The sequence below is a fragment of the Cyrtonyx montezumae genome, unplaced genomic scaffold (genome assembly GCF_038088225.1).
Source record: "Cyrtonyx montezumae isolate F1298 unplaced genomic scaffold, pur_monq_1.0 scaffold_3, whole genome shotgun sequence".
NCBI lineage: Eukaryota > Metazoa > Chordata > Aves > Galliformes > Odontophoridae > Cyrtonyx > Cyrtonyx montezumae.
Window position 1 is genome coordinate 3,392,188 of NW_027072034.1, and position 14,953 is coordinate 3,407,140.

At 36.4% G+C, this 14,953-nt stretch overlaps 1 protein-coding gene across 1 annotated transcript in view; it reads left to right on the forward strand.

Moving 5' to 3' along the window:
* VWA8 (von Willebrand factor A domain containing 8) overlaps positions 1-14,953 on the forward strand; it is a 173,539-nt gene that overhangs the window by 59,872 nt on the left and 98,714 nt on the right. Inside the window, exons 15-20 of the mRNA XM_065743996.1 lie at positions 1,116-1,284; positions 1,607-1,684; positions 4,672-4,787; positions 5,579-5,685; positions 7,107-7,213; positions 11,140-11,211. Coding sequence (XP_065600068.1) covers positions 1,116-1,284; positions 1,607-1,684; positions 4,672-4,787; positions 5,579-5,685; positions 7,107-7,213; positions 11,140-11,211 — 649 coding nt within the window. The remainder of the gene's footprint in view (positions 1-1,115; positions 1,285-1,606; positions 1,685-4,671; positions 4,788-5,578; positions 5,686-7,106; positions 7,214-11,139; positions 11,212-14,953) is intronic.

Sequence of the window (14,953 nt, forward strand, 5' to 3'; positions counted from 1 at the left end):
CATAGGTAAGACAGACTAAAGATGTGAAGAAGTCAAAACCGCCCACAGAGGCAATGCTCTTCTACTGTTCTAACACATGCATCTAAATGTTCTGTACTGGTCACAGTAAGCTCCCATTATCTTCAGTGGAATGAAATAGGCAGGCATTTAAGACTCTTTTTCACCAAATCCTGCAGTATGAACTTTACACAATGATCACTGGATGTCTTGCCACAGGAAGCTGCAGAGGCAGATAGAATGATGTAGTTCAGAAAGAGATTAGACAAAGTTACGGATGAAGAGACATTAAAGCAAATAAAGATAAGCCCTTATATCCCATGAATGTATGATTATACGTGCTGGGAGAGTGTGAGGAAAATAGATTCATGATAGCAATCCCTCACATAAGTCTTGGGAAAAGCTTATGTGCATTCCACAGGAAGCATCTCCAGCTGCCACCGTCAGAAACAGAACTTCAAGCTAGATGTATAGATTGAAGGACTCAGTGGGGTGTTTTATAAGTTCTTCCAAGTCTTACACAGCCATTAAAGGGACCTGTTTTGCTCCTTGTGGACTTGAAAATAAGTGAAGGTATGATGTATAACTAACTTTCAGGGTTATTATAAAGTTAGGTGCATTAATCCAACCCAAAGAGATTTGGTGATTTTCCAGAGGATGCAGTGTTACCTAGACCAGTCTCTATAGTGTCATCCTTTCTGTCAATCTAATTGAGGAACTGCAACCTGGATCCTGCTCCCTCCTTGATGTACCTCTTAGACATACTGCTTTAGGTAAAGCACTTCTAAAACTGTCTAATTGGTGAGATATGTCCTTTCAAGGCATACAGACCATTAAACAGTAGCTTAACTGCTGGTATTTGCTCTTCTTGAGGCATGTAGGTCATATTGCAGATGAGAAATGGATGCCTTTCTCAGTGTGAAAAATTAGCAGTTTCTAGAAGTATAAGTCTTATTATGCAGTTTTTATCTTTTTTAATATAGTTGCATTGCAGATGCATAGGGATATGATTCAGTAATACAATTGTTTTTTCATCTATTGAAAAAAATGAATTTGATATTCATGGCTTAAGTCAGTTAATGCTTTTTTAATTTTTAATTTTTTAACTTTTTTGGCAGGTCTATCTTTCCTATCCACCCCTCATTCAGAATAGTTGTCTTAGCAGAACCTCCTGTCATTGGGAGCAGTACCCAACAGTGGCTTGGTCCAGAGTTTCTGACACTGTTCCTTTTTCATAACGTTCGATCTTTAAGCAAGAATGAAGAAATTCAAGTTATTAAAGAAATGGTAAGTACATTCAGTATTTTAGGCACTTGCTGATTACTGAATGTGTTTTTTTTACTACATGAAAATATTTTGCAATTCCTCACCTTGTTTCATTGTAGCAGAAGTGAGGCTTCATTTTCAAAACCTCTTTATCTCTTAGCGGCATTAGATTTGCATTGTTATCATGATATTAAATGATGATGTAATTAGAAAATCATTGTAAAAGCTGTATTTCTTCTTCAGTGATGCAAAACAACCATCTACTCATCGTACCTGTGTGTAGCTGTATGTGGAACTTTAACCTACCTTGCATTCAGATTAATACTGTTTTTGTTTCAAGTAGATACCAAATGTACCCAGTGTTGCTGTGGAGCAGTTGTTGTCATTAACACATAAGCTTCGGGAGACAAATGATGCCACAGTGAGTCAGGTTTTTTTGTTCTTTTTGTTTGTTTCAAATTTGCTTTCTTTTACTATGTCACTTGGTTTGCAGACAGGCTGGCTAAGGCATACTAAGCAAGCTATAGTGTTATTTTAGAGGCTGCCTGATTGAAAAACCGGTCCCAGGAAGTGATTACTGGCAATTACTGCACCATATACTGTAGTTTTCTTTATTTTTCTTGCACATTTTTAGAATCTAAGTAAAGCTCTTAGGAAATTACCCAAATCTCAGGGACAATGGGAACTACCTGGGCATTATAAAATGCTAGTATGAAACAGCAAAGGCTAGGAATGTAGAATGGGAAGCTACAGGATTTTTAGCTGTGTTACTGCTACAGGCTCTTCTATTAAAGCAGTCTTATCAAGAAAAATAAGTTCTGCATACATAGTAACTGCAAAATTCTTTAAAAAGATAGTCAAATCTTGGTGAAAAGTAGAAGAAATCATTGCTATGGCAACTAACGCTCTGGATGTTTTTAATGTTAGCAATGTAAAACATTCTCAGTGGAATCCAGTAGTTCAGCTGGTATGCAAATGTAATCTGTTCTTAGTTTTCATGATTTTAACTTGGGTAATAGTTTTCACAGCATTTCTTTTTAGGAAGCTGAGGGTTGTTGAAAGGTCTTTGTGCTCTCCTGAGCTTAAAAAGGAAAAAAAGGTAAAAAGGCTGACTTCTAAATACACCTTTGCAACAGTAGGTGCTGTAAATATGTATTTAGTTACCTACAACTAGTCTTTGACAATTGTAGACTGATAAATGCATAGTTTGTAACATATTTGAAAACATAACATGCTTGAATAGAGCATTATGGAAGTCATTTTCAAATGAGTAAATATAGCATTGTGAAATATCTAAATGAAGTATATAATGTTGGATGCGATGTGAGTCATAAAGACTGAGGGAAGTTTCTTGTAGATGCACAGTGACATGAGACATGTCAGGAATAGCATGCCTGTGTGCAGAGCTGAAATGTGTGCCTAAGGTATGCTAGGCTATTTATGGAGTTGCCTATGTAAGTAATCCTCTGCCTGAGATTATCCTGACATATTAACCATTGTTTAAAGTGATTTTGTTAACAATGGAATACCTGTAAGATGTTTAGCCTGTGGCTTTATTCTGTGTCATTGTAATGGTTTGTTTGATTTACAGTAGAACCTAGAGACCGCAGTCAAGATCCTGTTGAATTAGATGCCTCATAGATATACATTGGAAAGACAGTAGCCTAGTTTTGAGTTTACAGCTGTTCCAGGTAAAGAGGAAAGAGGAGATTTTAGTCAAAAACTTAAACTCCCAGTTGCAAATATACAGAAGATTCAACACTTTCTCCTCTGTGGTCCTATACACTGTTATGGTTATTATATCATTTTGTCTTTGAATTGTCCATGCCCTTGGAGACTGGACTTGTCCAAGGATGAAATAAAAGCGGCCTTCTCCTTCTTCCCACACAGTACAATGGATCAAGTACTGTGTTAGTGTTCTCCATTGCCAATATGGATCGATGCAATCCTTTTGGTAGTTAGGCTTACCTTAAGAAAATTACTTCTGTTGAGAATGTTTCAGCCATTTAGGATACTTTACCAAGTGGAATATGTTCTCCAAAGGCAGTGGGAGTTATGGCTAGTGATCTGGAATAGCAGATACAGCACTCACTCCTCTCACTGCTGAGTATATCTTGAGCTAATACTTAAAAAGCCATCATGTGCAACACAGTCTGTAGTGCTGAGTGGTATACTGTGATGATTCAGAACACGCTTCACAGTCTTTCATCAATGAAAACAGGAGGCTTAGGAGTAGCAATATTAGCACTTCGCCCAATCTAAACCACTCTTGCTCACTGCTAGGCTAAAAAAATACTACCATTTGCCCTCTCAGTTTTTGAACGGAGTCTGTAAGATCTCATAGAACTGCTTTTTTTTTTTTTTTTTTTTAATACCTGTTTGTGAAAATTAGTTTTCCAGAGGAAAGAGTTGATGATTTGACATTTCTCATGCTTGAAAATTATTAGGGGAGAGAAGAAGATTCTGCAAGTCATAACATGTTTTTTTTTTGCTTGTTTGTTTGTTTTTACCAATTGAAGGAATTATAGTTAGAAATCATTTATATGACCCAAACCAGAACATTTTGAAATTACTTTATCACAGTATTTCAGTTAACCCAGGCAAAGTATGACGTAACTTATCAGATCGCACTCATTGTTGTGTGCTTCCTGACAAAACAGGGAACCTGTTTGTGTTAGATACCTTCATCCGGTAGATGGTAATTATAGAATGATTTCTTTCTCAATATTTATATCTCTAAATAAATGGCCACTTGTTTGGGGGGCTGTGTTTGTTTATTTATTTTTAAATGTTGCTGTATTTGTTCTAGGTCTGACTTTGCAGGCATTGAATCACTGCTGTAACTCTTTACTGAATTATGTCCAGTGTTTAGCATTTACTTTAACATGTGGACAACAGAAGGGGACACAGTGTTCCAGTAATAGCCTGCCCAAGTGCATGTGCAGAGGTGATACAATCTCCTTACTTCTGCCCAGCGTTCTTTTGTTTATACATCTGTGAATCCTGCCAGTTCCTTTTGCCAAGGCATTACATGTGGAGCTCATATGCAGTTTGTGAAGAGAAAACTAGATTTTACAGCATCGATCCTCACCTCATTATTTATTGTTATTAGTACTGTTTAGTATTTGGTTTTATGTGGCACAGAAAATCAGCATATTTTTATTTCTGCCGCTTATCAAGTGAAATCATAAAGAAAATCTTTGTATCACATAATTTCCATGGCAGTGAAGTACTGCAGCAAATAAAAAATTAAAAAATTGCAGGTGAAAAAGCACAAGCCATCACAGGAGGCAGAAAGCGCTTGTGAATTAGGAGGAGAGTTGAAATAATTGCTTTTGGATTACGCTTTTTTTCCTGCCTTGTTCAGTTTAAGTCTCAGAGATTAAACTACTTTGTATTTTTTGACAGGCACAGTCCCTGGCTTCGTCTTTATCTACTCGGCAGCTATTGCGAATTTGTCGTCGACTGTCACAACATCCAGATGAAAGCCTTTACTATGCTGTTAATAAAGCCTGCCTTTCCAGGTAGAAGTACTTGTTTGGGTGGAAGTTCAAGTTTTTATTGATCTATTGCTGGTATGCAAGGTATCTTCTAGTGCATTTCTATAAATAGTCCAATTACTTTCTTCGGAAGTGTCTCTCTGGTATTCTTAAACATAGGAGGTAAATAGAAATGTCTTTGTACTGTTTTCTCATCTTTATGATGGTGTTTAATGACATCATCTAAATTATGTCACAATTATCAATATTATTTCACTATTTCAAAACTCACAAAGCAGAGAAAGCAAATTGTACTTAACCAAAGATATGGAAACTTAATATTATTTCACTATTTCAAAACTCACAAAGCAGAGAAAGCAAATTGTACTTAACCAAAGATATGGAAACTTAATTGGGCCTAGTTTTGTGTATCACAGAACTCTTCTATTTCACTTGAGAGCCAAAGCTCCAAGGAAAGTGAGTCAGTAGAAGTTGTTCCTAATAAACAATGTTTCTGTTGTGTCTCCTAATGGCAGTGGAAGAAGATGACAGACTTCCAGTCCTAATTCATCCCACTTTGCACCTTTGTTGCAATATTCTGTAACACTAAAGCCTTTCATAAGCAGTGTGCAACTATTAATGTAGTTGGTTACCTAGTTCAACTTCTCTCCTTGAGGCCAGGTGAAATGCTGAAGATTGAGCAAGGGAGCCAGAGACATTCAATGTTCGGAGATCCAAGTATAGCTTCATACTGATTTTACATTGCAGAAAGTATAGAAAACTTTAAGAAAAATTTCCTGAAAAAAATGACCTACCTATTTTTTTTCTTCACTTAGGTTTTTACCAAACCTTGCACGGTTGGCTTTACATAAAAATCTGCAGGATTCCGGTATAGAAACAAATCCAGATAACATGAAGAAGCTAGAGGAGAAGGATTACCCTTGTAAGTTTGTGCCACCTTTTGTCATTTTCTTCATGAATGTTACTTACATAGTTCTGCATTTAAGGGTGAATTGACTTCACAACTGAACACAGTTTGCTTCTTTTACATCCCTTTGGCTTTCTTCTATAGGATGTAACGATGCTCTTAATGTGTTGATACTTTTGTACTGTCTGCTACATTGTCTGCTCAGGGAATTTTGTCATATTTAAGGATTTCCAATGCCTGAATGACTCCAGTGACTGCATAGATGTATAGATACGTATATATGCATGTGTATGGCTGCTAAAGTGCAAATAATATTATGATCTGGAGAATACAGCATTATTAATAATGCATTAATACCTGCATATGTATACACACCTATATATTGCTGAATACATAGGATTGCATTACAGTATATATCACACAGGCATTATTTTAATCTGTATTTGCATTACATGTATTTATATATATGTAAAAAATTATTTATAAAATAAACTATAACTATTGCCACTTGCACAATGCTACCTGCTTACCCTTTTATTTTTTATTTTTTAATTTGATGCATCATGTTTCTCTGTTCCCCTTCGTGAAACATGGAAGAAAAAGTAAAGGTAGAGCCATATACAATAGGAAGCAAACAAATAATGGTATCTGCCCAGAACTGGTGCAATTTTCATTTACAAACTGAGACAGATTAAGAAATTAGTGACAAATAATTTTGTAGAAGGCAGAAGAGAGCTCATTTGTATCATTTTATTATTTACATGTAGCTGTTATTTTCCTAAGAAGGAATATGTGGTTCTTTCAGTGTAGGAGATTTTTACTTTTTTTTTCAAGTTGTAGTTGAAGGTTATACCTTCAGCTGTAAATATAGCAAGTTTTCACTAAGATTTTGAATGTATTCACTTTTTGACATTCACAATTTTTTTCAGAAGAAGTAACTCTGAAATTAAAAGTCAGCAGTTGTGGTCTACTGCTCTGGTGGGTTAGCCCCAGCTCTCAGCCACTCCTGTCCTCACAGTAGGCCCAGTGGGACAGGGGTAGAAAATAAGAAGAGAGTGAGAAACCTCATGGGATGAGGAAATGTTGTCTGACTATGTTAATGGTATTCTAATAACAAAACAAGAATGTGACATTAAATCAAGGCAACTGTCACTGCTTCTAATGTTCTGTATGATGTCTTTACATAAGATCAATTATTCATCATTTGCTGTTGTAGACATCTTTGAAATTTTATTATAAGGAGAAATCAAAGTCATTATAATAGAACCACGTGTTAAAAAATACTCTTTCAAGTATTAATTTCATTTATCTGGAACTCATTTAAGGCAGCCCACTACATTTTAATATTTGCAAATCTTCACTTGTAAGCATTAGGAATTGATCGCTTAGAGGGTGCCTCAATGCATGTGTTTCTTTGTTTCCTGAAAAATGTCCAGGTGAAATAAACAATGGGATTCTGAAAATAGGATCTGTGACTATGCCAGTTTATAACCCAAGTGAGAAAATGAAAGTGCCTGATGTTTTGTTTTATGAAAATGCTCAAGTAAGTAGAATTACCTTGTTTCTCTAGTACAGAGTTTGTTAAATGTTTATTAGTATATACATATTCTCACATATTAAAAAGTATATTAACTAATGTTTAAGGTTCTATTTCTGAAATAGTTTCTTTAAGCTAAAAATTTTTCTCAAGTGATTTGATGCTTTTCTGGGCAACCTGTTCCAGTGCCTCACCACATTCTTCTCCTCCTTAAAGAAGTCCATTCCTTGTGTCTGGACTATTCACCTTGACAGAGTGTTTTACAGGGAATGTTGTACAGGGAAGTTTTGCAAGTTGACAATCTTAACACTGTTAAGTCTGAGAAGCAAGATGAAGAGTAATTGGTATTATTAATCAATCACTAGTTAATCATTACTTTATAGAACTTGAGTTATTAATTAGTTAGTAGTTAGTGTTATTGTTGTTCATGGTAGCAAAGAGTAAGAGCAGTTAGTGAGGACAATTACAGGAAAGGGCTAGGTAACTTTTTTGTTTGTTTCTTGTTTCACCCCTCCCACCTTCCTTTTACAGAGGTAGGTGTGCTGCAGCTGTCTTTGCTATCCAGCACAGAGACCACAAAATTCTCAGATGAGAGTATCTTTAGCCAATTACCCTCTGAGTGACCATTGTAACCCTGATAGCTAGCATGAAATACTGTAATATTCCTGTATATACTGTATATAATGTAATATATTACATTATATATATTACATGTATTATATTTATATTACACATATTATATTACACATATTATTATATATATATTACATATAATATATTTATATATTATATATATTCCTGTATATACTGTATATAATGTAATATACTGTAATACTGTGAAATACTTTTCTTTCAGATGCTTGGTGTGGGCCTTCTGCCTTAGTGAATTTCTTTTTACTCTCTTTTCCTGTTCTATTTTTTCATGGGTTTTTTTTGGTTGGAATTTCTTTCCAGAAAGGCTATCCTTTCTACTACATGGCTGTCACCTACTGAAGGTGATGACAGACCATGCAGGGAGAACAGATCACAGTCATCTTCATCTTCCCCAGTGACGTTTCATGTGAGAATTAGTTCTGTGTTGCCATTTCTAGAACTCATACCTGCATTGCTTTTTCCATCCTCTTGCTTATAGTTTCAGGAATTACAATTGTGCACGACCTGTGAGCAGATATCATCACAGAATTGTAGGGGCTGGTGGGAACATCTAAAAATCATTGAGACCAGCCTCTTGCTAAAGTAGGTTTCCTACAGCAGGTTCCACAGGAAAGCATCCAGGTTGGTTTTGAATATCTCTGGAGAAGGAGACTCTACCATCTGTTCCCTCTGGGCATCCTGTTCCAGGTGCTCTGTCACTTTAAAAGTAAGGAATTTGTTTACCATGTTCAGATGGAACTTTTTGGGTTCCAGTTTGTGCCTGTTTCCCCTTGGACTGTGACTGAGCACCACGAAAAGGAGCCTGGCCCAATCCACTTGATGCTTGCCTTTTAGATATTTCTAAGTGTTCCAGTGGAATTCAGCATTACTGTAGTAGTAGTACAGCACGTTGCTGTCTGGCCACAGTGGCAGCATGATGTTAATGATTTGTAGGTGATATGATAAATCTGAGTTTCTTTCCAGGCTTTACGGAGCACAGATTAAATTCATACAACATTGCTGTGCCTACTTCTTCGCATAAATCATGGAATCACACAATGGCCTGGGTTGAAATTGGCCTCAAAGATCATCTGGTTTCAACCCCCCTGCCACAGTCAGGATTGCCAACCACAAGACCAGGCTGCTCAGAGCCACATCCAGCCTTGCCTTGAATGCCTCCAGGGATGGGGCATCCACAACCTCTCTGTGCAACCTGTTCCAGTGTGTCGCCAGCATTTGAGTGAAAAACTTCCTCCTAACAGCTAACCTAAATCTCCCCTGTCTTACTTTAAAAACTTTCCCCCTTGTCCTATCACTATCAACCCATGTAAACAGTCATTCCCCCTCCTGTTTATACACTCCCTTCAAGTACTGGAAGGCTGCAATGAGGTCTTCCTGGAGCCTTCTCTTCTCCAAGCTAAACAAGCGCACTTCCCTCAACCTTTCTTCACAGGAGAGATGCTCCCACCCTCCGATCATCTTTGTGGTTCTCCTCTGGACTTGTGCCAAGAGCTCTGCATCTTTCTTGTGCTTGGGGCCCCAGGCCTGCGTGCATACTCCCGATGAGGCCTCACAAGAGCTGAGTAGAAGAGTACAATCATCTCCCTCTCTCTGCTGTCCTCCCTAAGGGCAGCATTTTGCTCTTGGCCTTGTCACATCTAGTTAGGTTCACAGGCCCACTTCTCCAGCCATCCAGGTCCCTCTGGATGGCTTCCCTCCCATCCAGTGTATTGACAGCACCACTCAGATTGAAATCATCTGCAAACTTGCTGAGGGTGCATTCAATTCCATCATCTGTGTTGTTGTTAAGGGTGTTGAAGAGCAGTGGTCCCAAGACCAGTCTGTGGGGGACACCACTCCTGTCCAGCCTTCACCCATAGAACTGTTGATCACAGCCCTTTGGCTACGACCAGCCAACCAGTTCTTAATCCTAAATATGTATCTGAAACATGTGCATGCATTCTAATACAATGTTAATTTTGGTCCTGGTAAGGAAAAAAAAATCAATACATTTTTTCAATTGCAGAAAAGCTGTTCTGCAGGGAAACTTTAATTCATGCATATTTGTCCAGTTTAGGATAAAAAGTAGAATACATCAGAAGGAAGTATTCAGCTTTAGCAGTAAAAGAAAAAAATAAAAATGTAGCCAGTGAGTGATTTGCCTTCAAGTCTTCCTGTGAATTATACATGGAGTATTCATTAGCCCTTTGACAAGCCTGGTTAGGATTTTGTTGTATTAAGCTGTTTACATGAGTTTCTTCCCCCAGCCTCTGGTCTGGAGAGATTTGGAAAGCTAAAGCATCTTTCACACAGTTGTAAATGGTATATTTCTATATAGTCAGAAATTACCTGTGAGCTACTGTGTCATTTTTTATTCTCCAAAATTAAGTATTAGAGAATGATATTGTGAAAAACGGTATGTTTTTCTATATATTTATCTAAAGACAAGCATTCATTCAGCTAAGTAGCTTGTCTGACCTACTTTCAGATGACCTATTTTCACTGGGTACAGTGGAGAAATATGTAAGACTATTGCTAGAAGAGTGAAGTAGTCGGCATTGCCACATTATCTGCAAATCCTTTTGATCCTTTTAAACAAATTATTTGTGAGGAGCATGATGTGGTTGAATTTTGTATTGTGTGTGTTACTTTTGCAATATTGGATACGTGTGTAAAATATACATTATATACTTTGACTTAATCTAGGCATTCTACTTTAGAAGTTATAAGAAACATAGACTTGAGCTTGTATTTTCCTATTTTCCTATTGTTATTTTCTTTGAAAATAAAGCTTAGAGTACTAAAGTATATTTGTTAATAATTTAGACCTGATGTTTAATGTAAAAAGCTAACAAAAAACAACCATGTCAGCTCCTTTTTATTCTGTACTGTCCTACCAGGCTACATTTTACTTCCTCCTAGTATTGTTGCTGGGAAGTTGTTGTGTGTCAGAATGAGAGTGTTCCTATGCTCTGGCTGACAATCATTCACCTAAACTAAGAAAGAAATGCATTAGGAATGAGTACTGAGAGTGACATATGTTTAGGGAAATCAAATGTCCACAATCAGTTGGAGGATAAGTAGTTAGTGATACTGTTTCATTGTGTTAGTCACCAACTAAATTTTCTTCTGCTGCTACTGATTGAGAGATGCTTGCTATAAAGTGAGTAGCTGTAGGTACGATGTTCAATAGAACATGACCTAAATGCTGATAGTTCCTATGTACTTCTGTTGTTAGTGAATATATAAACTAGACAGTATAAAAAATGGGAGTGAAAATTGTGTTTTTGTTTCCCTAGCACATGATGGTTATGGAAGATATGCTAAAAGACTTTCTGTTGGGAGAACATCTTCTTTTAGTTGGCAATCAGGTGAGTTAAGCATTTCTTATAATACAGAAGACAGACTTGTTATTTGTAACAAAATAATGAAATTAAGTCTTTATTTTGCTTTGTTGAAATAACACCTATTGATACTACTGAGGTAATTTATACATTTTTGTCTCTTCGTCTACTGATGTGCACGTTATCAGTGGAAAATGTAAGTACTTTTAGTGCTGGGGCTATTTTTCTATGTTGTTATTATAGTAAAAAGACAAATCTGTAGTGGTTATATGTAACATCAATACCATTAAAGTCTTCAGTCAACTGTATTCTCTATCCTTAATGGCTGTGCATCAAACTTCAGCTGTAAGGGGCTCCAGCAGGGGACAAGAGGCGAACTAATCAGTTGCATTAAAATTTTGCTTATTGATTTCAAAATACTATTGTTCTTAAAAGAGATACAGATCCACTTTATTTTACATATTTTTGTTGATGGCAACTTTATTGGTGAGATTATGGAGGCTCTCGTATTCTTTTAGTTGGCTGCTGTTTCATAACACCTTCATGTTTTGTCTTTGGAAAAAGTCTGACCCAAAAAACAAATGGTCTAGTCTATATGGAAAGAAATGTAGAATGCTAATTGTTGTTAAATCGCCTCTGTTGAAATTATATGTGTTTATATTCAGTCGCATCTATTTAGAGTCCTTCTCAAGAGCTTTTATTTAAGAGGAAAGAGCCTGAGTATAAATGCAGCTCCCATATGACAGGGTGAAAGGGGAACCCAGTGAGGCTATTTGTGGTTTACTCTCCAGCTGTACCATGAGAGCTGACCTTCAGTGCAGGCAGCTAAAACCCTAAGTACTGGGTAGACAAGTTTGGTGGTACACTCAGGCTCCTGATGTGTGCTTTGTATGTTAAACCAGTTTGATAAAAAGACACGAGTATGATTTCTGGGTTATAAAATATTTTTCCGACATAGATATATTCAGCTTTAATCATTTTTACAATTTATTCTGTACAACATTTTCTTAAACCTTGTGATACTGTGGCTGGAGGCAGTGTTAAAGGATTAGACCAGATATTGGAGCACACTGCTTTGATTTTAGACATCAGCTCAGCTCTGCCATTAAAATTCGCTATGTCCTTGGCAAATCAGTAATACTTAGGAGTTTTGGTTTTTAATCCCAAATGTATGTTCTGAATACATCCAGGTTTGTTTGTTCCACTGTTCCTGTGTATGTCTTAAATGAGGCCAGCTGGCCTTTTATTTTTATTTATTTACTGATTTATTAAATAAAGTCTTTAATTTTGAGTACTTTATTTGCCATTCTGTCATTGTTTCGCACACACCACACCACAACAACCATCCTTGATTTCGTAGAGATGATCACTAACCATTTAGAGATTCCTTTAGGTAATTCCTTATGTGTGTTACTGAAAATTCCTATAGCATGTGTTGAATCCTGTTCAAGTACTTCAGAAGCAACCATATTACATGTTTTCATGCTGAGTGCACAGATATTTTGTGAATGAGTGTGCAGTGATTAACTACACACGTATCTCTTCTAGAGGTTTGTTTTCTCTTAGTTGGCTGAATTTCATTTTTCTGTTTTATCTTGGATTTTCCTCACACATGAACACACAGAATTTCGATTAGTTTAAGTCTATTTTCTTTATTTCACAATTGTAACTGAAGTCTCTCCTGTATATTATTTTCTTTATTTTTGAGCAGACCAATGAGAGTCCTTTTAGAGGTATTATTTTCATTCATGTGTAGTCCTTGAAGCGTATATGGCCCAGGATTTTGTAGCATTCATGTATTATGCAAAATAAAGGTTTTTCTAAATGTTTACACTGGTAGTCGATTTATTTTGGATACTAACTGGAATGTGCTTCAATTTAATGCATAAGCAAACAGATTTCTTTGGGTCCTTGGGAAAAGTGGTGAATAGATAAGAATTTTCAGCTGTGGAATAGTTGCTGATAAAAGGAAATGCCAGTACTTTAAATATAGCTTCTGATATTGCTTCCTGAGAGGGCCTGAAGTCTGAGTGTGAATGAGACCATCCATAGTTTCTCAAAGCAACTATGAAGCAGCTTCTTCCTTGGCTGAGAGCAAGCAGCTATTTATTGCTCTCAAAGCAACAGGCAGGCAATTGGATGAATCCTGTTTAGTAAAGGTTACTTTTTCTTTGCAATGATTGTTTTTGTGGTTGTTACCATATAGCTGTTACTGTGCAGTCATTCCCTGGGTTTTGTGGGAGAGAATGAACTATTTAGTATTATTACCAAGTAAAACTTTCAGGCTGTTTTGTTGTGATTTTTTTTCATAGTGGATATTGTACATTTTCTGTCAGTTGATATCTTGAATTTTTGTCATCGGGCAAACAGGACATGCATTATGCATAACTGTTTACGTGGAAAAAATTTTAACAGTGGTGAAACATTTTTTAAGTTTTATGTGTAACATTTGCTAGAGAAGCATTTAAGAAATCTTGCATGTGGAGGTTGTGTCACAAGAGACATTGGATGTTTCACCTTTATTGGTCGTAAGTGAAGTAAAACATCAGCTATCTTGAAGAGTCCAAACAAAATATTCATCATTTTAAAGGGTTTCTGACCTTCTGGGGAGAAAAGGCTCACAGCCTTGTCACTTGTGAAGTGTTTTATAACCCTGAAGTACTAAGACACTTAACCCCATGTTAAACAAAGTGGAAGTATTTTATTTGACCTTAGTCTTTCGCTGTAATTTATAGTATAAGCTGTTCAGATAACTGATCTCATAAATTGAAGAGGCTCTGTCATAGCAGTGAGTCCTGAATATTTCTGCTTTTAGGGCACAGTTATCATGCTGGAAGTATTTCATAACAAATTGTGTTCATTTTGGCCCTTACAGTTACTCTATTTTATTCACTGTATACGTACAGTATAAATATTTTAAATGTGAATACATTATATAAATATCTATAAAATACACTTTTAATATGATCTACCACAAGTTAACCTAAAACAACCCAATTGCAGTTCTATGTAGCATGACAGATGCAGTTTGTATCAGGCCCTGGAGTTCTGCCATGGCTTGAGAACTATACATAATCCCTAAGGTTAATGCCTCATTAACCCTTATCCATTCCATAATGTGTCTTTTAAATAATACACACTTTTAAAAATTCATTTCAGTAGATGTAGATAGTATCTGTACGTACATCTGAAATGCCTTCTGCTCTTCTGTTTGATTACACTCTGCCAGCTTTGGCACAGTGCTTTGCCTTGTGCAGTTAGATCAGCTGCTGTAGACCTTATACCGTTCTTGTACTAAGTGTAGATCATAGCACTGAAAAGTGTCTGAGTAAACATTATTGTCCCTATTGTATGGACATTCCCAAAACCTGAGGAACATTCTATTTGTCAGTCTTCCTAAAGAACAATCAGAAAATATGGTATACATTTGTTACAGCCTCAGTGTTCATTAGTACCATTTCCTATTTGTCATCTTCTGGTTGCTTTCTTCTTTCCAGAATTCCCAGCAGCTCTTTTGTCTTGTAGTTCTCTTCATTGACAACATTTATCATTTTCAAGTATTTGGTGTTTTCCAGTCTATCCTTGAAATATTTGTATTAACATCTTTAAAAACCCACCAAGTTGATATTAACAGTAATAAGAAGTGCCACAAATTACTGCTTCAATTATTGTTGAGTACTGAGAGCGTTTAAGTTTTGTACTTCTTCATTTGATGGTGCAGAAATTTGGATTTTGAGTTTGCCTTTGTATTTGTTCAGAATGGCTCTCC